Consider the following 23,532-nt stretch of genomic DNA (forward strand, 5'->3'; position numbering starts at 1 on the left):
CACTGAAGCAATAACTCGATTCGTTTCGTATCGAGTAACATCATGAGAATTTTATTTCGATCACGACTGGAGAATTACCCTCTGAAAGTATTTAGTATTAGTTCTATAGAATTTTGAAATTTTCTTAATAGTTATGAATAAATTTCCTTATTTAAAGATTGATGAGTGTAATGTAAATAGGCAAACAATGAAGTATACTTTTGGGATGTAATAAATTATCAATGTTTTTCGCTGCAAATTAATTACAATTGGGACCGCTAACAAACAGCGAACGTCAAAAATTGTCATTACTTTTTGATTCTTAAGACTTAATAAACACATATGTTACAAGGGGAAAAATTAAGAATATTTAAAAATAAAATAAAACACACACAAATACTAAATGGTATTTTTTTAAATAATTTTTATTTAATAATTATCAGCGTGTTTTTTTAGTTCGTTTATTTAGCATAATTTTAACATATTTTACATTTAATTAGTATTTAAAATTTCTGCTAAATATGTATATAAACTTTTTATAACGCAAAAGTAACCAAAATTTTAATTGTTTGTTATGTTCCAATACAAATAATATATTTTATTTGTTTAAAATCTAAATAAAATTATTAATTTTATTTGAAGAATTTATATGTATTCGTGTTCTTCTTAGAAATAACAATAGATAAAAATATACTTTATACAAAGATTTTTTTGGTATTTCTTTCATTGAAAAATATGTATTTATTATTTATATTTTTGAAAAAAAATTAAATGAAACCTAAAAGCTTACTATTTTTATTTGAAAATATATGTATTCTACTTGTAAAATAATTAAATATTAATTTTAAAATAATACAAATATCAAAATCTGGCTAGTTTTTGTAAAACAATTGAAATAGATTTGAAAAGAATATTCTATTCAATTTATATAAAAACACATTACAGTAAACACCGTTTATAACAATCGTTTATAACGGATGTTAAGGGTAAATTCGTTAATCTCATATCTCCTAAACTAGTAAAGATACAAAAAACGTTTGAAGCTTATAGTCGGTTCTTTAAAAAATAAGGTGTCAGGGACTTTGTTAACTTTACCCCCTTTAGAAAGTAAACTGTTAAAAACTGTATTTTGGTAAATTTGTTTTTTCATTCCATCTATCTTTTAAACCAGTAAAAATACTGTACAGATATTCGGATCTACATATAATATTTATAATTTATTCGGGACCCCAACTTCCTATATGAATATACATATATGTAGGTCGATTAAAGGGCTCTCACTGAACCATCCTGGGATAACCTGGCAATTTGAATTTTTTGATACTCGCCAAAAAACTTAACAGTGTTGTTTTCAGAAAACGTACGAGTAGTTTGAGCACAAATTTTACTTGTATTTTGTTAATGTAACAAAAACAAAATACACTCAAACCTTATTTTATGAGAATTTGAATTAGTGCGGTTTCAAAATTCTAAAATTTTTCTTTGCAAAAATAATTTTTGGAAAAATGTTGGTCCAAATACATCCAAAAAAAAATCTCAACAAATTACTACCACTGATTTTTTACCAATTCCGGTTCGTATATTGTTCAAATCCTTTGTACATGAAAAATTATATATTTTTAAGAAATTTTGTACATATACTTCATCATTTGGAATTTGTGTTGTGGTATTACTTCACATTTATTTTTATACCCACCGTCAAAAAAGTTGGGGGGTGTATTGATTGTGTCATTCCATTTGTAACACATAGTATATTTGGTCATAGACCCACAAAAGTATATATATATTCTGGGTCCTCATTAAATTCTAAGACGATCTAGCCATGTCTGTCCGTCCGTCTGTCTGTTGAAAGCACGATAGCGTCCGAATGGAAAGAGCTAGAGGGTTTAAATTTCACATAAATATTTCCTATTGATAAGGTTTGTTTGGTATTGAAAATGGGTAATATCGGTCCACGTTTTCGGATAGCCCCCATACAAGTGGCCCCTCGAATAAGAGCTTTAACAGTCATAACTTGTTTAAAAATACGAATATAGCGATGAAATTCGACATTAGTAATGATCGAAAATCATTATGCAAAATTTTATGAGGATCGATAATTGACCCTACCCCCCATGTAATATGTAGGTCAAAAATCTATCTAAAAAATTTTATGAAGATCGGTCAATGATTGACCCTATCCCCATATAAGGTCCTCTTTAGAACTGACTGCAACGCTCATTAATGGCTTAAAAATACAAGTGTAGCACAAATAAATTTAATACGAACCAATTCTGTCTACCAAAATTTTATGAGGATCGACCCATAATTGACCCTACCTCCCCTTCAGAAAATTAATTTAACGCTTATAACAGCCCAGCAAAAAATAATTCATGTCATACTTTACAAACGACATCTTAATCACATCTAAAAATGCGATTATATATTTTTTGCTTTTATAAACCAAATATTTTCTTACAAATGAAAACCCAGTTAAAAGTGAGGAAAGAGATGTAGAAAAGTCACTACAAATAACATATTCGAAGTTCATCAAACTTTAGTGAAAAACCAATGAAATTGACATAAGCATGTCATTGAATGAATTCGCTTTTTTATTAAAATCCAATTACTATATTTTTTATGGAGTTAGTGTATCGTTTTGTAGAGTAAATTTTCAACTCAAACTACTCACACTTTATCTAGAAACAAAACATAAGAATTAAATCAAAAAATATTCATTAATAGAACCCCATGCAAACAGAACTGATAGGGATTATTAATTAGAAACCGAACATAAAGTAATTTCAATTTTCGCAAAACTATGTCTTTATTTTACCAAAAATGTATAAACAATTTGTTACAACTTTATGTCTAAAATCCTTTTTGAATTGTATAGATATCTGTTCTATCGTCCGTGCTTTTAATTCTGCAAGAAGTAAGTTACAGGTTACAGATTATGGTATCATGATTCTAGACTTCGGGAAAACACCTTTGATAGAATTTTCAACTAGTGATAACTAGCTTTTATCTAGTGAATGTGCAGTTTTCACTGACGGCTTTAAAATGGATATAGGCATGGGTTATGATATCAACATAAAACGGGCCTTCAGGCTCGCTGATGAATGCAGTGCATTCAAATCAGAGATTCTAGCGATCTGAAAAGTGGCTTGGTTCTCCGGGGTCAATTTTTAGTCAAGCTGCTCTCAGATAATTAAATTGCACCATCTTAAAAGAGTTTGAATAATAAAGATAAAACCGCAGCAAAAAAACATCATTTATCAGTTTAATTTGGCTGGTAGCAATTAAAATACATATTCCATATATTATATCCTTTTAAGGAATTTTGTTTATTAATTTATATAAGCTGTGTTTTTCTAAAATTCATATCTACTTAACAATAGTTTAGAAACATAAAATTTCTTTAGAAAAAACAGGAATAATTTAAAAATTTAATATCTGACATTTGTAAATTACTTTCTAAATTCATAAGAAATTGACTATTTAACAAAATTAAAAAATTATTAATATTTAACTAATTTGTACTGAATAATATAAATTTTGTAAAAAACACAGCTATTATTATTACAATATTCCTCAAAATTAAAAAAAAAACTATAAACAACAATTTGTTTAGCAAGAGTTTTTTTACAACAAAAGAGATGTGTGTGCATTTTATTAAGCAAAAATTAAGCAAAATAACACAATTTTGTTTAATATAAATTTACAAATAAAGAAAATTATAAATAATATTATTTAATACAAGCAGACATTGAAAAACTAAAATAAAATTCTTTAAGGGACATAATAAATTAATGAAAATTGCCATTAAACTAAAACAAACCTAATAGAACATAAGACTCTGCGGTATTTTAAAGACTTTTTAAGTAATTGTTACGTTAAGTTGTTAAATTGGTTTCATTTAGTTTGAAAAAAAGTAAAATAAAAAAGGAAATAATATCACGGCATATATAAAAAATGCACTTTATAAAAGCACCACTAGAGAGAAAAATAATATAATCATAAAATAAAACACAAATACAAAAAAAATATTAAACAAACAAAAGAAAACATAAAATAATTAATAAGATAGAATACAATTTTGCATAATTCGACTAAATTATAAAATAAAAATAAAGAAATACAATGAATTTTTTCTTTTTATAAAATTCGACTAATAATTTTAAATTTTTATAAAATATATTAATATAAATAGCAAAAAATAAATACATACATAATTATCTGTTTTATATTAATTATTATACTTTACTCATACAAAAATTTTACCTAAAATATTAGTGACTTTTATCGATCGATTTTGAAAATATATATTTTTCTTTTTCTCTTAACAAATTTCTTAAAAAAATTTACTTTACAAGAGGAAAACATTTAATTTCTATAATTTTTCATTTCTTAGCTTTTAAATTAATATGACATTGGTTGTTAAGTAAATAGAATTAAGAAGAGTGGTATTAGTGGTATATTGTTTCTTTTTTTGTTTTTGTGTTAAAATATAAAACATTAGCTCCACTACAAAAATTAGCCACATGCGTAATTTTTAAGAAAAATTTAAAATAATTTAAAAATTGTTTGTGCTAATTGTTTTGTTTGAGTGTCTGTGTTTGTTTTTGAAGTACTTAATCCAAAGCTATGCCTTGTATCCAAGCACTTAAATCACTACCATCTGATTCTAATATAATCTCATCTGGTTCATCGTTGGCCAATAAATATTGGGCTGCAGTGCGGCCACTTAAATAGGCACCGTGTACGGTAGAATAAAAATTGGAATGGGTATGCTCGCCGGCAAATAAAATAGCGGGCTAATGGGTGAAAACAAAAATAAAATCATAAATATTGGTTTTATTTAAGTGATAGAGAATATTTTACCTTTAAGGCGTGAGGACTAGCGTATAAAGGTTGGGCCAAATTTTCAATGTCTTCTTGTAAAGCACCTAAAGGTATTGAGGTATATGAACCCATTGTATAAGGCTGAGATTTCCAACTTGTGCTGAAAGAGTAAAGAATATTTTTTTTAAGAAAGTTATAAAATATATAGACTTCGAATAAGAGACAAATAAATTTGAAAATTAGAAATCAAGTATGTATTCTGTAATTACTAGTAGACAGTTTAATGAAGCTTAACTTGCTAATAGAAAGACCTACAAAAGAATTTTTAAATAGAGACGTATGACTTAAATTTAACAAACTTTTCGGAGGGCTTGCGGTTCTCCGAAACATTGCTGAGATAGATACATATAACGATGTTCGTTAGACACGAAGAATATTTTTGTGTCTTTCAAGCAAATATTTAACGATCTGGAAGGCGATTGAAAATATATCATTCTGGTAGTAGATGCTGTCAACAAAATCTGGACTTCACTGTGCGAAACCTGAAGCTATTTCCAGCAAAGTCATCAGTAACACTCATCACCATCTGGGCGTGTAAAGTCAGTGTAGCTTGGTCCTTATTCGTTAAACTCTGTGTCACTTCTGTGTAAAGAACAGATAGATTCTAAATATCCTAGAATTAAATAGGAAGTTCTATCGTCGATCTTGTTTAACATATACATGTCTAAACTCTCAACACACCGTCCAAACATCATCTTACCTCGATGATAATAAAATGGACAGGGTATAGTATTGATGACATTTGCGTTCTGATAAGTAAACTTTTTACATTTTTGAATACATGGATGTAACCTATGCAGTCTGATATACTTATTAATTTACAAATCTACTCACCACACACATCTCTTTGGTTTCGGCACATATGGATCTTGCAGGAAAGTTCTTAATATCTCTGTACACTTTTCAGCAACTACTTCCGACGGTAGAGTTTCCATATATTCAGCTTCACGACCCGACACCCAACCCAATAGTAAAACATCCGATATTTTGGCAAACGAATAGATTTTCTTATACCAATTTTTACTTAAATATTCTGTTGTACTGCGTTCTTCATCGGTGGCATGCATTTCATATTTATCATCATCCCACAGCAGCATAACTTCTGAAATATCAGCGCTTAAAAACGGACGCTCATACTCGAGATATATTTTGTCTACGGTGCCAAACATTAAGTGCTCAATAGATTCCTGTTTGTAATGTGGTAATTCGGGATCGAAGAGTGATTTATGACACTGTTTTAAAACACCCAAGGGTATGGTACATATCACATGTTCTGCATAAAATACACGACCATCTTCGCATGTAACCCGTACAGGATAGTCGCCATTGCCATCTGATTCTACAGAGGCGCCGCGCGAAGTTTTGGAAGTTGATGGTGTACTCTCTTTGCCAGCTGCTGTGGGAAATTCAGTAACTGTCTTTTCCGAATCATCCGAATCGTTTTCATATTCAGAAGATTCATCTACAGTATCTAGACCGGTTAATGTCTTTTTTCGTTTCCAATGAATTTTCTTTACGGGACATTTTGTTATTATAGCCTCTTTGGGTATTTGCGCAGTGAGTGGTCTTAAAATAGAACTATAACCGGCAGGCAACACTATATTGCCACCTTGTAATTCCGTATAACTACCTGTAATTTAAGACATGATAAAATAAGAAAACATTTTATATTTATGGTTTATTACTCACCTAATTCTAAGAGATCTACTTCATTCATATCGGTACAGCCCGTTATACAAGTCTCACGCTTTAGCAAACAATTGAAAATCAATTGTTTTAAGCGTTTCTCTTTGGGATCTTCGACTGAACTCAAATAGATTTGTATTTCGTAATTGATGTGTTCACCCACACTGTTTATGTCGGGCGGTGGGCTGTACTGGCACAGGAAATATTCATCACATCGACGTAAAAAACACACATACGCCTCATAGATTTCCTGCAGTATACTGAAAGGAACTTGTAGGCCATCTTCTGTAGTGGCCACAACTTTGTGCGGTTTCGGAACATTAACCACACTGACTAGACCATGTTGCACAGCGATTTCAAAAATGGGATTACCCAAAACGCCATGAATCCAATTAGCACCCAATTCAACCTGCAAAATAGTTTATTTTTATTTAAGATTTTTTCATATTGTTCTAAATTGTTTGAGAAAAATTTTAAATTAAAATTATAATAAATTTATAATACTGGCCAAAGTACTCTTTATTTGCTGGTGTGTTTATAAACAATTATAAAGATTTAGTGTCTGTGGTCATGTGTTTCAATTGTATGCACTTGTTTGCGTTTAAATTTCAAATTAAATGATCTCAGATAAAAGCACTTGTTATAAACGAATGCTAATTATTTTTAATAAATATTTTCTTAAAGTTTAAATTCTCTATGGAATGTATCAATTAAAAATGGCAAAGCCTATAACAATTTATTTTTGTTGCGATTGCGAGAAACAGGCCAAGCCTCTGCCTCTTTTTAAACAAACAAATTAATGAATAAAATATTCAATATTTCTCATGAATCTACAAAATAAAACATTATAAATAAAGTATTTGTTGAAGCATAAAAACGAATTGTCATTACCTCAAAATAAACACACAAATCAGCGGAAAAATTGTCATTAAATATAATTATTTAACAAACAATAAATTAAACGCTGACTTCGTAATGCACTGCAATTACATTCATGTTATAAGATTTGAAATTACAAACAAAAAAATCTTATAAAATAACAACTACAAAAACATTAAATGTTACAAAAATATTGTAAGAGATTAATTAGAGAAGCGGGGAATTATTAAAACATTTATTGCATTATAATATAAGTTACATTTTAACATTTTTTATTTTTTTACATTGGGGTTCATTCAACTTTTCCTTATATCAAAAGTTTAAAATAAAAATATATTTTATATAAAACAATAATAATTTTTCTTAAGATACGAGTGTAGAAAACTTGCAACAATGATTTCATGTTGGAATTCTGATTTCACCCAAAAAAATACTATATAAAAAATAAACACAATAATAACAACAAGCAATTAAACAAAGGTATTATGAATCTACAGTAAATTCTATGTCAAAGTGTATTCGCGTTGGTATATGGTTTTGAAATAAGATTTTTATTAGACCGGCTCATAAATAGAACAAATGTATGTATAGCAGAAATGTTATTCATTAATTAAAAAAAGGGATTTTTTTTTATCCAATTCCAAATAAATATTATTGAGCTGACAACTTGCTTAACTCTACGAGGTTTTGTTACAACATTATACGACTGACGGACTTAGTTATTTCAATATCCATATCTTCAAACTGTTGAATTTGGTAATTCGGCCAAAGATTGTCAACCCAGCGACAGCTGTATCAACCGAAAGTTTTTTCCCCAGGAAAGAACTATCGGCCACAGTCGAGCTGTTACAACAACAACTTGAACACCTGCCGTATGGGTCTTTTTCAACACTTGGTGAGATTCTGTGACGACTCACCACCATCCATTGAGCTTTTTAAACGTCGATAGCAATTTACGTATATGGAATTTCCGGTACTGTCTAATCTTTGACCATTGTTGGTTATTATACGAGATGCAAAAACATCACTTACGTTTACAACAACGCAGATGGGATGACCTCTGTTTAGTCGCCAACAGCACCGTGAGACGCAACCGGTAGACAGAAGTACGAATTCATCAAATAAGCCTAAGAATTTGTCATACTTACAGAGAACAGGTATGAACAAAGTTTTCTCTGAACATACCTGAATATGAAAGGAAAATTTAATGGTATCACTTGTATATGATACCTTATATCCATCATCTTTAAACCCAGCACACTTCTCATTCGACCGACACACTCATTGAGAACAACATCCCACATACTTATTCTAGGTATATGAGTTGGCAAAACCTTAGCTTAGCCCACGGGCACTCCTCAGTGTGGTTTCAGTTGTAATCGCAAAAGCACCGAACTTCGCCCGAATTATAGACTTTCCCGTGCACAAGTTTTTTAACCGCAACTTTCTGTTTCCTCGAATTTGGGTTTCAACTACAGCCTAAGTGATTCTAGAAGGAACTTTAAATTACTGATCAGCGATGACATTGTCCTGCGGGCTACTGGCCCCCTTTGGTACCAGATTATGTTTTTTTTGGTTCAACCTCATGTCTAATAAATCCAAGGAATTTCCGAGTAGGGAATGACATCACAGTTCATAGACTCGACAGACTAGAGGTAATGGCAGCACCTATTTTCTCTGGATTGAAATAGCATCAAGATGGGCTCATTCCGGGGGAAACTGTGGTGTTTACTGTACATTTTACGTAGTCCATGCCGGTAGTAAGCTGCTGTTGAGTGGCAGAACATGTAGGTGAGGAAGAGAGTCTTGATAGTCTTCACGATTGTCTAAAGTAGAGATATCGTTCTGTGTTATTTTCCCTCTGCCACGTTATTTCCTCGTTTAAATATCGATGACTCGACAGTTTTTCCTTTGAGAAATTAAAAATACGCGCTCGTCAGGTACAATCATATTGAAAGGATTGGCTTAATTTATTCCTCGGAAACTTAAAAAGGATTATAGTATTATAAAATGCAAAAATCTGGGAAATTGCGAACAACACTTCGTTTTGACTTATATCACCGGGAGATCAATAAAAAGACACACGCGGTTACTGAAGCGAAGATCTATTGTCTTGGGAACACACTACGTTTATACGCTGGGTTGTTGTTGCTTCGACACGTGTAATGTCAGTGTGGCTATGTTGACAATCTTTGGTCGTTGTCGTTGAACTGCGAGTAGCTCCAATGCGAAGATCCGGTTGTCGTGGGAACGTCAAATGTCAATACGTGGATCGTCGGTGTTGGTTCATCGGATCACGCTCATCTGCTAGTCTTGACGTCTGGAAAGTGTGGCTGCTATTGCGATAATGGTAGTGTAATATTATTGTGCCTGTTATTTCTTAGATATAATTATATATTAATATCTTGATATCTACTCATAAAAGATTATATTGCTTGTTGTTGTAAAATATTTGCTGTATCTGGACTTTCTTCCACTTATAATAATAATACCCGAGCTATCGTGGAAATGATTCGATAAACTGGTTGAAGTAGGTTGTCTTGAGTACAGGAATGTATTCAAACAAAGATAGAGTAATCTGGACTCAATTGGATATAAAAATTAGAACAAATAATATTGGTTTAATACGTTGTTGTTTTGTTTTTTTCTTTTTTGTTTGTTTATTTATTACGTTGTTATCGACTTAATTATTCTTAATGAACATATATTATTCAGTATGTGATGACTTCAATTCAGTGTCAGTGTATAAAAATAAGGTAAGTTAACAATTGTAGAAAAAAAAATAAAAAATGATCATCCCACTAAATAGAGGTAAAATATTATATGAAAATAAAAAATGCAGGGCATTAGTAGAATGTTTTTATAACATGATGAACAATACCACTTTCGGTAATAAATGCATGTAAAGTTTTTGATTTATAAAAATATATATTATTTATAAAAATTTAAATACTTTCAGACTTCTGTTATAAACAACGAACTGTCATTAGCTACGTTTTTTTGTTAAGTTTTCTGTTATATTTTTGCTTCGCTTCAACAATTTTACTGGCGTATGCGGCGCATATTCATTATTTCCACATTTAATGCAAAATGTAGGTTGGTGTTTTTATTATGGTTCTGTGTTTATATTGTATTTTTTTATATTTCTGATAGATGATCATATTTTTTTCTTTTTTTATTGTATGATTTTTGCAATGTTTACATTACATTATTTTAGTTTTTAGATAATATACCAGTAAGTTAATACATAAAGAGAAATAATATATGTTGTGTTATTTTTATAAAATTTTATAAATAACAATGTTTTTAAAATTTTACTTCAATAATCTTGTTGTTTAAGCGATGGACATTCTGCCGATTATCGTTACGATAAATGGTAATTACTAATTTGACTTTTAAAAAATGGGTGTAAGTCCGATAATAGTAAAATTTATTCTATCACATGTAATAAAATGTGTTAGAACTTTAAAAATCTCATAAAATATTTCATAATTAATCCCGTTGCTTTACAACTTATGTTTTGTCTATTATGTTCTTCACAGAAATGTATGACAATTCCAATTACTTGTAGAATAATGTAAAGCCACCATAAAAGATACCAGCTTTGACACGCGAGTTGCTTATCAACACATAGTCAAGCAACTAAAGAATACTCGTAAAACAGCTGATCAGGTTGTCGGCAAATTAAAATTATTTTATATTAAGATCATACGTGTTAAATACCCAAATACGTAAATAAAAACAAGGCAAAAGTACATAAAAACTTCAATGAAAAAATACATATTTAAAAATGGATAGTCATATATTACATAGAATTGTTTAAAATAATTTTGTTTGTTCTTTAAGAAAATGTAATTTATTTTTTCAAAATAATAACAAAAACCTATTTATTAAATAAAAAAAAATATATTTTTAAACCAAGGGCCTCTTTGAGTCTCATGATATGTTGAAAACAGCAAATATATTTTAAATATCTGTAGCAGTAATAAAAAAGTACATTCATATCTAAAGATATGTAAAAATTATGTTTTCGCTTTTTTAAAAACTCAATCGGATCAAAACTTTTGAAAATATCTATATTTTTAAATGTATTTTACCATGATACAACCATAGAATTTATTTTTTTATGTATTTTACTATAGTTTTGTATTGATTTTTTTAAAACGTTCTCCTAAAACTATTAGACTACTTATGTACTTTTGCCTTTTTACCACAGATTTATTGTTGTTAAACAAAAGACCCGTGTTTGCCCTGGAAATTTACGGCCTTATGCATAATGAAAATGAGCTGCTAACAAGTATGTAAATTCCCATAAGGAAAAGTTAGCAGCTTTTAAGTCAGCAGTAAGTTTTTTATTATGCATAAGGCTTTTAGTAGCTAAATGAAAGTTGGCACAGGGCCGGGAACTTTGGTCTTCACAGCGTTACTTATTTAGCTTATGTCAAAGTAATTGGACGATATTTTGAAGTGAAATAAGGGCTTGTACAAGAAAACTTGTTCGCTAACATGAAGACTATAAATGCACTTAGGAATAAAAGTTCTACATGTTAAATTGCAGTCATTCTAACTTCAAAAATTAAGTTCTAAGTTAGATGTATCACAATATCTTAGCCTTGGTTATATAACAGAACTAATAGAGCCACATTAACAAATGCCATAAAAGCGTCCATTAAGCAAAATACTTTGGGAATACCTGTTCTATGTCGAACATAAACTAATAACATTATATATCAACGTATTTGTTGCTCGTTTTTTAATCCATACATTAATTCTTTGTCAAGCCCAAAGAACGAAGCTGATCGTTCCCACAAAAATTGGATCTCCTCTCCGGAACGATCAGATTCTCAGTCGAAGATTGTCAACTCAACAACAGTTGTATCAACCGGAAGTTTTTTCCCCAAGTAATAACATCCAGTCACAGCCTATCTGTTACAACAATAAAGCTAATCAATATTGGAAATTGGATATATTGTGATAAGTTCACTCTAGGACTTTAAATGTCATTCCTTAACTAGTTTTTAGTATTATGCCTGTTTAATAACTAAAAATTGTTTATAATATTCACAAAAGTATTTGAAATTTGTTTTGAAATACAAAAACAAATTGTGATAATTTGTAACAATTTTTTGTTAATGAACAGACGTAATTTAATTTCTTTGATATTATATTTTGAAATTTTCATATCTATATTTTAATAATAATCTCTGTGAGAAGTTAAACAGACATTTCTAAATAACATATTTTTTCGAAATACCCTTTCAAATATCAAAATGTTAAGGAGAGTCAACACTTTCATGTTCGGTTTCTTTTTCCTCGCAAAAAAGCATTAATTTGCATTATTTGATTATAATTTTTAGCATTCCTACAATACAAGCTTTTAATTACTAAAAAAATTATCACAATTTTGTTGTTAATAATTGAATAAAACAAATTTTTATTAAAAATAATACAAATTATAAAAAAAATCGTTTGCATTTTTTTGTTTTTGTTTTCTAATTGCATGTTGAAAATATAACCTAGCCAACTGCTAATTATTTATATAAAAATTTTATAACAAGTTTTTTTGTTGCTTTAATTTTTTTATACACCCCATATTATTTGCAGACAATAAGTTTTCTATGTGTTTGTTGTTATTGATATAAAATAACAAACTTTTATATATGTATATAATATATATGTATATAATATATATGTACATATATACTCTTGAATTTTGTTGATCATTTTAGTTTAAAAAGAGGATTATTTTATTTAGGCTTCTTGTTTATATGTATGTGTATAGAAATAAGTATTTTATAATTTTTTTGTTGTAATTTAATATTTTCAACATCTTTACGTTTGACAATTATTTGAGGTATTTCCCCTTTTCCGATTTGGTGCATTTTATTCTCAAAAATTAAGCAATGATTTCTTTATTAAAAGTCTAACGACATTTCTAAAAAAGGCGAACAAAATTTAACTTTATCAAAAATTTGCAAGGTTTAATAGAAAATTTCTATATGAACAAAAGTGTAGTTTTTTTTTAAAATATTTTTCTAAAATTTTACTTTTCATAGAAAATTGCTATACAATTTTAATCAAATTTTATTTTAAATTCTATTGAATGTAAAAACTAGTAGTTCTCTATAAATGTAAACAAAAAAAATACTGGGAATAATAAAGACACATGCCATTAAACAGTGCGACATAGTTGTTTTAAATTCAAAACATCTTATATGCAATTATGTTTACGGAAATTATTAACGCATTTTAAATATTTTTTTTATGGCGTAGAAAATACCAAAGTAAGAAAATATAAAATAGTAAACAAACAGCCATTTAAACAAAATTAAGTGAAAACAATTGTTGTCAACTCATTGAAAAAATGCTCAATGCTGTTACATCAAGACTAACATATGACTAAAATTTTACAACAGTCGTGAACACGAGCAAACTGTGAACTCCAGAGACCATTTTATTGGACTCTAGAGAAAAGCTGAAGATATTTATTTTTTAGAGTTACTGGTTACTTGCAAGCAGAAAAAAATCCTTTTTAAGAATTTTAATTTTTAAATTTATTAAAAAATTATAAGAATTTTATAAAGTGTGTAGTAAACTCATATACATAAAATATTTAGTGTTATTTTGTGCGTGAAAGGGTTAATACACTCGTTGAAGAGATATTAAGATATATATTTAAAATTTAACGACAGTTTTTGATTAATCGATAGATTATTGAAAAGTACTAACAGCTGTATTTTTGATAAAATTATAGCCTTTATAGACAACGTCTTAAGTATTTTTAAAATAACATTTTGAAATTTGTAGAATGTTTGGTGTTTAAAATACATATAAAAAATGTGTCACATTGTTTTGCACTGTATTTTATTATTATTGAAATAAATTAGAGTAATCAGGAATTTAATTCTGGAAACTTAGTTCACGGCTAAAGAATAGAATCCATGAAGAATCATGAATGCAATTATTTGAATTAAATTGTAATTAATTTACTCTTTTATTAAATAAAAATTTCAGTATAATAAATGTCTAATGTTTAACAAACAACGATATATAAGCAGGAAGATTTGGTATGATCCGACTAAATACAAAAAATACCATCTGGTGAGTATAAAGATATACATAGGCAGGTGTGGCTGATGATGGGGAAAATGGAATCAAAACAATAAGACAAAATCTAATCATTGGTAATTGGCAGTATACATATGTACAAACATAATATGTGTTCATATCCAATAGATAAAGGAACCTACTGTTTTATGAACATCAATTCATGATAGAAAAAATTATGCAAAAATCGAATAGCCAAGGACGCCTTTTTTTAACTCCGAAAAATAAATTCAATGTTATACTGTGACAGAGCTCTACTGTTTAAAATATAGATGTTAAATATCATAGCTATTGGAAATTGTGGCCCTTCTCTGTTTTAACATTTTACAATGTCATTTTACATCGCACTATTAGACTAATAACCACTGAAAATGTAACGTCAATACAACCTCAACATCCGACAGTATATCAAGAACAGATTTGTATTCCATATTCCATAGGACACTTTTTCTCGTACAGATATTGTACATTGCCGAATCACCTTGACTGTTACTAGATCCCATTTGAGAAAGTTATCTTTAACGAATACTAAATTTTTTTAATTGTAGAGAGATACACCTGAGTATATTAAGGTGTAAAAGGTAAATTTTTATATTATTTAACAATAGTTCACAAATATTTTTGCTGAAGGTCTTATTAAGCAGACACACATGTCATAAACCTTCCCAAAACTACAACAACAAATCAATCAAGTTTAAGGTTTCTACACCATTTCCAAAAATTATTTATTAAAACGGATTTTAAATGACGAATGTTAAAATTTGCTCAAATAAATGACGTAAAAATAAAAATTTTACATTGATTTGCTTTACCTAGACGACTGATCATAACGATCTATTGTAAAAATAAACTAACTAAACTTTTGAAATATTAAATATATTAATGCATCTATATCAATATAATTATTGATAAACAAATTTAATGGAAATTGTGTTCCCAAAGAGAATGGTGTAATGATTAAATTGGCAACAAAGTGAAAACAGAAACGATTACATATTTGCCGAAAAATAAACCCACAACAAGGACGTCAATAAAAATGTGAATAAATGTGTGTTGAACGCTAATACACGCAGTGAGAAATGCAACAGAATTTAAAGACCACAATGCTATGGGAGGGGAACACATTTAAGGAGACAGAAGTCGAGCAACAGTTGATGAAAACTTTTAATTTAAAATTAAATTCAACAACGTATACGGAAGGCACAAATCATACAGACGGAGAAGGCGATTTCATATTTAAACTCTTGACAATTGTTCTAAATAAAAAAATAAAAAGGAAATGTTGTGTATGACCCTTTTAATGCTTATAAAAATAGCCACAGAAAGAGCTGGCCAAAGATTTGCAATTTTAAATTTGGGAAAGCGAAAAAACACAAAGATTTTTAAAAGGGAAATGTGAAAACAGAAATATATATATATAGAAGTGGACTGACTTAATAATAAAGAAAACTGAGAAAAATAAGCAATGAAAATATGTCAAGTGGGTTTCGTAAGGAAAAAGATTCCATAACACAAAATTAACTTTCGATATACAACATACATTACATATTTATTTTTATTATTGTGCCATCATTACCATCCCTTTTTAGACAAATGTGTAACTCTTCTTTTTCAAAGTAATGATGATTATTGCAAAAGTGAAACAAATTGTCTTACATAAGATTTGCTGAGGTTGGCCTTTTTAACTTACTTTCTGTTGTCCCAATGGTATTGAGACGATTCTACCACCAATGCGACCACGTCCCTCCAATATACAAAAGCTGTCACAGCCATTTTGCAGCAAATGATTGGCAGCCGAAAGACCAGACATACCAGCTCCAATGATTATCACCTTAAAATGTGTTGGCTGTGTGGTGGTGCCACTGGCTGCAGCAGCCATAGCAGCAGCATGTTCATCAGTAGGTGATGGAGCTGGAGTATGTGGGGTAGTTTCACCCATTGTGGTTAGATTTTTACACAAATTTAATCACGTTTTACCACTAATTTACTTAATACATTTAATTCCTTTGATTTATTTTATTTTAATCGAAAATAGAAATGAGTGTTTCTTTTTCTTTTGGTGTGCAAGAAAATTTTCACGCACTCACTACACACACACACTCAATATTATTTTTTCTTTAATAATTTCACTTTGTGGTTGTTTCCCGTATGGATTTTTCTTTTTCGGTTCGTTTTTCTTCTTCTCTCGTCGTATGTACTCCGTTTTGATAGACACTGAATGTCAAAATATTTGTAGCGACTGGTGTCTCTGGCGTGTTTCTTGATTTCTGTTTTAGGTCTTTTTTTTGTGGTGGAGCAGACTGCGCAATCGTGTTTGTGGTATTCTCTTTTGTTTGTAAATTTTTCTTAATGTTTGTTTTGATTCATTTATTGTTGTTCATTTTCAGCTCCCCCACCCTTACTTGTGTTTTTATTTATGCTTCTTCTTATTATGTTATCACGTAACATTAACCGGCGATTTGCATATTTACATTGAATGTATTTGTATATTCAAAATTACACAGTCTGTAAATTTTATTAACTTTGTTATGCAAATTTATATATTTATAAGAATTTAAATATTTTGAAGCAAAATTTACACGAGAATTTCATTTTCAATTAGTCAGCAAAGAATAAACCAAAATCAATCTGTCAAATATTATTTTGCTATTTTGTTTTCATCTTTCGTTTATAAGTAAACACTAATCATTCACAATAGTGTAAATGACATTTCGTTTAATTGTGAAAGTATCCGTTAAAATTTAACTTAAATCATAATTTTCATTTAAAATTCAAAAGAAATTTGGAGAAATATTAAAAAATAAAAAATTATATATAATTGACAATATTTGAAAAAATATGCTAAATTTCGGTGCTGTATAATAACTATAACCCTGAGAGCATTGAGTAGCAGCCAAAGTTTGGAAAGAATAAATTCTATTTGAAATTAATTCCCTTATATTTTTAATTCGGCTTTAATATTTTGAATGTATCATTCTTTAAAATCATTCTTTGTATTTAAATTCTAAAACTGAATTCCTAGGCTTTATATTCTATTGAATTAATTCCTAAGAGAATTCATTCTTTATAGGAATGAATTCAATGGAATGATCATTCATATTTGTTTAATTCCTTCTAATACAAATTAAATGAAAGAAAAAATTTTAATTCAATTTTTAATATACAGAATGCTTTTGAATTTTAAAACAAAACTTTCATTCAATCTATTTCATATTGAATAGTTAAAAAATTTTTAAATTCAATTTGTAATAGATTGAATTCAAACAAAATTTATATCATTCATAACGGAGTTAAAAATCAATAGGAATTGTTGAAATTAATTTTAATTCAATTTGTAACAGATTGAATGCAAACAAAATTAATTCATTCAGAAGGAATTTAACATTCTATAGGAATTAATTCATTAGAGAATTAATTCAACTACATCGAAAGCTTTAAGAATTAATTCTAGGAATTAAATCAAAGGGAATGAGTTTGAAGTATTGTTAATTCTTTAAAATATATCTCAATTTCAAATAAAGAATTAGGGAATGAATTCTTTCGGATCTTTGGCAGCAGCTCAGTATTTCTCCAAATCATAAATTTTTTTCGCCATATTTGAGAATATTATAACAACATGATTTTTTTATTTCAATATTATCAAAACCCCCAAAAAGGATATATTAACAATTTTAATACAATTTTTGTTATTTTTAAATTCAAAATTGATTCATTTATCTTTCACCATTGGTCTTTCACCAAAATTTTCAAGTGGAAAGCCTACATTGGCTTTGTACCTTTAGAATTGAAATTTAAAGAATGATTTTAAAATATTAAAAAATTTCAATCCAAAAAAATATATAAAAGAGTCAATTCCAAAAAGATTTAAATAATGATTATAAAATATTCAACTTTCAATCCAAATAAAAAATATAATATAGTTAATTCTAAAAATAATTATTTCCAAGCTTTTCTAACATAGCATAAGGAACTCTATAAATAAAGGTGTGTTGGCTCTTTTATCTTGTATCAAATGTAAACATAACAACGTTTTTAAAATTCTAAAAAATTTAACAAAAAGTCTGTGCTGAATTAAATAAATTTATATTATATAATGTATATTTGTCACCTGTCCATCACTTACTCATTTCTATTTGGAAACAGTGTTTGTGAATGAAAAAATAACAATGACGTTTGTTTTGATCTCTATTGTGAATACTTTCTTCGTAAACATTTCTTGCTCCCCAAAAAAACAGTGACTCGTTCAATAAAAACAAACAAATTCGCGATTAAAATTGAAAAATAATAAAATAAATTTATTGTTATTGCTTAACTTTTACTACATTAAAAAGTTCTAATGTAATTAAATAATTAAATAGCTGATTTTTTCTAAAGAAAAACGAAAATGACTTCGAAAAAATTAAGATTTCGGGGTGATTTAAATTTTCAAAATCGCATTGATGACTTGTACGATGAGGTGGATGGAGGTGCAGCAATAGCTGGCTTCAGTCACAGACGTTCTAGTGGGAGTGTAAATACACATAATAAAGACAGTAACGATACAGCAACAAAAGTAGCCAAAGAATCAGAAGAAGGCGAAAAGGGTAAGTTGTGTGCGGTGCGTTATGGTTGAGGAAAAATGCAGAAAACCTGTTGTGGTTTTGAGTAGCTTTTTAATAGACTCGTTAAAGTGAAAGGAATGTGTTATAGAAACAGTAAAACATAAAAAATAATGCAGTAAATTTCTGTTGCAGAAGCTCCTTCGTTTATGGATTTTTTCAAATTGGAAATGACAAGAGGCTATCTACTGGAACATGATGAGGAACGCTATACAGCCAGGCGTAAGAAGATTTATTCGTTTATGCGTATACCTCGAGACCTGGAACGTTTTATGGTTTATGGCATCATGCAATGTGCCGACTCATTTCTGTACATACACACATTTTTGCCGGTACGTTTCGCATTGGCAGTGTGGGGCATGTTGACACGTCCTATTGCCAGCTGTTTAGGTTTAAGAAGGCGTACACAACGTCTATTGACACCGGCAGAAATCTGTGACTTACTCAAGGGAACTATATGGATTGCCGTGACACTTCTAATGCTATCGGTCGATACGAATCGAGTGTATCACATAATTAAATCGCAATCTATAATTAAATTATATCTATTCTATAATATGCTGGAAGTGGGTGATAGGTTGTTATCCGCTTTTGGTCAGGATACTATAGATGCATTATTTTGGACAGCTACAGAACCGAAAAACTCGAAACGTGAACATTTTGGTTTAATAACACACATTATTTTTACATTGATCTATGTGGTCTTGCATAGTTTTCTGATAATGTTTCAGGTGAGTTGAGGGAAAAAAGTTGTTAATTTAATTAGTATAAAATTTTTTTTAAACAGTTTAAAGTAAAAATTATTTAAGTAAAATATATAACAAAGAAGCTGGAATAAAAACATAAGTAATAAAGTAAAGTTGGTTAACCACAACAAATTGATAACCCACAACGGTATAAAGTAATGTTTGTAAGGGAGCTACATGTCTTTAATTATGTTTAAATGATTTGTAATGCATTTTGTTAAATGCTTTACAAAAATTAACTTTATTTGAACAGTTTTGAAACAGTTGTAATATTTAGTTACATTAATTCAATACTTTTACCTTAATTATTTTTTTTATTTTTCCAGGCCACCACTTTGAATGTTGCTGTAAACTCCAACAACAAAGGACTTTTAACCATTATGATATCGAACAATTTTGTGGAACTAAAAGGATCAGTATTTAAAAAGTTCGATAAGAATAATTTATTTCAATTGACTTGCAGTGATGTACGTGAAAGATTCCATCTATCCGTTTTACTTTTCATAGTGATGATACAGACAATGAAAGAGTTCGACTGGAGCTTTACACAGTTTTGTGTAATGCTACCCGATTGCTTTTCGGTGCTAATAACTGAAATTCTTATAGATTGGATAAAACATGCATTTATAACTAGATTTAATGAATTGCCTGAATACATTTATCGTGAATATACAACAAGTTTGGCATATGATATGACACAAACTCGGCAAAAACATGCCTTTTCGGATCATTCAGATCTGGTGGCTAGACGTATGGGTTTTATACCTTTTCCCTTGGCGGTAGTGCTGATTAAAGCAATTTACTCAGCGGTATCGTTTAACAATTTAGGAGCCTGGATATTGTTTTTGTTGGCATATGGTTTTGCTTTGGGCCTAAGGATTTGTCTTACCATATGTGCTTTGGGAAAAGCTTGTAAATTAATGAAAGAACATCAAGACGAGAAATGTAATTCATCGACTCCAAGTTCCATGACCAATGTGCCACCTGTGGGCAGCAATACAAATACCGCTACTATGGGTATGCCGGGTGTGGAGAATTTACCCAGCTCACCGCCTGTCAATAAACATAATCGTTCAGATATGGCTACATCACCTACACATCCCTCTTCTGCTGATAATGTTGGTGGTGGCAGTAGTGTTGGAAGTTATTCCTTGCAAAGATCACTTACCGTGGACTTAACTCCTACGGATATGTTAAATATTTCAGCTAACACTTCTACCCCTAAACAAGTAAGCAAAACTTTATCCAATACTTCTTGCAACAGTGCCCCGGGTGTCTTGAATAAATCATCACGTAATATGTCCTCAACCTCCTCTAATACCCCCACTTCTGGCAACAATATAACACACAATGAAATGGACTTGGATGTAAAGAGTTCTCTGGAATTGGGTGCCACTGCCTTATTTTCCAATAGTGATGTGGATTTAGATGATGTTTGTTTAAATGAACATATTTTAGAACCAAATACTACTTCATCTACAGCTGGTTTTGTAGAAGAAGCCTTAGCAAAAAGTGAACCAGACTTGCAGCAAACTTCCAATGTCACCACAACACCTACCACCAGTAGTCCAAAATCGACAACCACCACTGGTCAAACGATGTTGGGCAGACGTACGCACAAAAGATCTGAGTCCGAACCAAGTATGCAAAGCATAGTGGGTTCTTCGGATTCCAGTGAATCGCAGGCGTAGTGAAATTTGTTAAATATTTTACTTACTTTCTATTTCTAAACTATTTCATTTCGTTCTATTTAATGTTTCTACATCATAAAGACAATATTTATATTAAATTTTAGTTTTATTTTCAAATAATTTTTTTTTGTTTTAGTTAGTTTTGTTAATTAACATTAACAAATGTTCTTAAACTTGTTTAGCTAATGGTTGAAGTTTTAGATAGTGTTATTTTTAGCGATAGTCAAGAAAATTGGGAATATAAGAACTAGATGTAATGTATCTTCTAAATGAAAGTTTGTAGCTACTGGGTATACTCTAACTTCTACTTAAGGGAATTTGGTGAAAAAGCCAGTATACTATTGGAAATATAACTTATATATTATACAATAGAGATTTGTAGTTTAAAACTATAGGTTAAATCTACGAAAGAAGAGATCAATTTGACTATATTACCTTTTTTCTCACTTAAACAAATCAGAGCGTAATTTCTTATTTCACATCGAAAGAAAACTCTTACAAATTTATTACAAAAATATTAGTTTTTGTCTTGAGTTAGAAATAATTAACCATTAATTATTCGATCCTAAGGGAATAATTTCGTCATTATTAACTTGACTCAATAGATAAATACTTTTTCACAATCTGTAAAGCAAGACATTGTGACTTCACTATGAATCAGCTCTTCTGAATGATTTTTATATATCAATGTAATAAGACTTACTCCCATTATTATGAACGTTTAAAATTAATTTGAAATTAACTTTACTGTTTTTCCTTTTTAAAAATATAGCTCAAAATATTTAAGTAAATAACTATAATTTAAAAAATCTAAAATATTATATAAAAAATATCAGTTTTGTTAATAATAAACAACATTATGAATTTAATTTTAAATACTTATTGTTAATTACATTCAATCCTATGTTCATCGATACTTAACTATTGATTGTTCCTTTAAATACATTTTATAGTTTGTTTTATCTTAGCTAGAATATGTTATTTTTAAATTTAAAACTGTGTTCGATTTTTATTCAAGCTTACTAAACTTACAAATCAAATTGCATTGCCTTAAAAAAATTTAAATATGAAAAAAAAAATACCTAATTGCATTCAAACAATATTAATAATATTGAAAAATATAAGTATAATTTATATAAGTATTTAAAAAATAAAAAAACTATATACAAATATACATACGTACATTTAATAAGTGGCAAATTTGTTTAATAAAATTGTCCTTAAAACTTAATTTAGTTTTTATATTATTAAATTTTATCCTCATGTTGCATGTTTTTAAATTGTATTTATTTGGTAAAATTGTTCAATATTATAAGAATATTACTCTGAATAATTGTTTTTCGTTTTTTTTATATACTTAACAATTTAATGTGTTGTTTCTAGATAACGTGTAAACAAATTAAGTTAAAATTTGTGCTTAAACTACTCGCTCTTTAACTAGAAACAGCACATAAATTAAAATAAATGGAAATATTTAAAAATTAATTAAATTTTATTATTTATTTAGGTTATATTAGATTTAAATGAAGATGTTTATACCAGGGTTTGTATTGCTTGCTTCAAATTAGCAAAAGCACTAAAATAACTGATTTGCTTAAAGTTTTTCAGCACTTGTATTCAAAGCACGGTTATTTTCTGTTCTTAAAAAAAAAAACATTCAGCAGATCCTTACAAAGTAAAAGAGCGCTCATGCTTATGCACGCAGTATCCTGTAAACAGTAGTGATTGTTATATGATGTAGCTGACATCGTTAGCACTAAGCATTTCACTGCACTACTATAGCTAATGAGTATATTTATTTCGTTTGGCTTCGCTGTTTAACTTCGCTTGTTTATGTTCTCATATTTTAGTTAAGCAAAAATTAGAAAGCAGAAAATAGTGAAACAAATAGCAAAGCTAGCATTTTTCTATAGCTGAACTTTATAGATCGGTTATTATAATATGGGTAGATTAAAATTTTAA

General features: G+C 29.0%; 2 protein-coding genes across 2 annotated transcripts; one reads left to right on the forward strand and one right to left on the reverse strand.

The window, feature by feature from the left end:
* Positions 1-4,140: 4,140 nt before the first annotated feature.
* Positions 4,141-17,099, reverse strand: LOC111690813 (peroxisomal N(1)-acetyl-spermine/spermidine oxidase). The gene is made up of 5 exons (XM_023453383.2): positions 16,226-17,099; positions 6,553-6,958; positions 5,698-6,493; positions 4,843-4,963; positions 4,141-4,775 (listed from the first exon to the last, which is right to left on the reverse strand). Exons 1-5 carry the CDS (start codon positions 16,472-16,474, stop codon positions 4,593-4,595), a joined length of 1,755 nt encoding a protein of 584 aa, XP_023309151.2. The 5' UTR covers positions 16,475-17,099; the 3' UTR covers positions 4,141-4,592.
* A 1,662-nt stretch (positions 17,100-18,761) lies between these two features.
* Positions 18,762-21,668, forward strand: LOC111690814 (protein TAPT1 homolog). Its single transcript, XM_023453384.2, has 3 exons — positions 18,762-19,118; positions 19,269-19,864; positions 20,206-21,668. Exons 1-3 carry the CDS (start codon positions 18,920-18,922, stop codon positions 21,568-21,570), a joined length of 2,160 nt encoding a protein of 719 aa, XP_023309152.2. The 5' UTR covers positions 18,762-18,919; the 3' UTR covers positions 21,571-21,668.
* Positions 21,669-23,532: the final 1,864 nt, after the last annotated feature.

Source organism: Lucilia cuprina, chromosome 4 (genome assembly GCF_022045245.1).
Source record: "Lucilia cuprina isolate Lc7/37 chromosome 4, ASM2204524v1, whole genome shotgun sequence".
Lineage (NCBI taxonomy): Eukaryota > Metazoa > Arthropoda > Insecta > Diptera > Calliphoridae > Lucilia > Lucilia cuprina.

Coding starts and splice junctions, on each gene's coding strand:
- LOC111690814 (XM_023453384.2), top strand. CDS start 18,920: ATGACTTCGAAAAAATTAAGATTTCGGGGTGATTTAAATTTTCAAAAT. Junction 19,119..19,268: donor ATCAGAAGAAGGCGAAAAGG/GTAAGTTGTGTG, acceptor TTTCTGTTGCAG/AAGCTCCTTCGTTTATGGAT. Junction 19,865..20,205: donor GTTTTCTGATAATGTTTCAG/GTGAGTTGAGGG, acceptor TTATTTTTCCAG/GCCACCACTTTGAATGTTGC.
- LOC111690813 (XM_023453383.2), bottom strand. CDS start 16,474: ATGGGTGAAACTACCCCACATACTCCAGCTCCATCACCTACTGATGAA. Junction 6,959..16,225: donor TACCATTGGGACAACAGAAA/GTAAGTTAAAAA, acceptor ACTATTTTGCAG/GTTGAATTGGGTGCTAATTG. Junction 6,494..6,552: donor AGTAGATCTCTTAGAATTAG/GTGAGTAATAAA, acceptor CTTAAATTACAG/GTAGTTATACGGAATTACAA.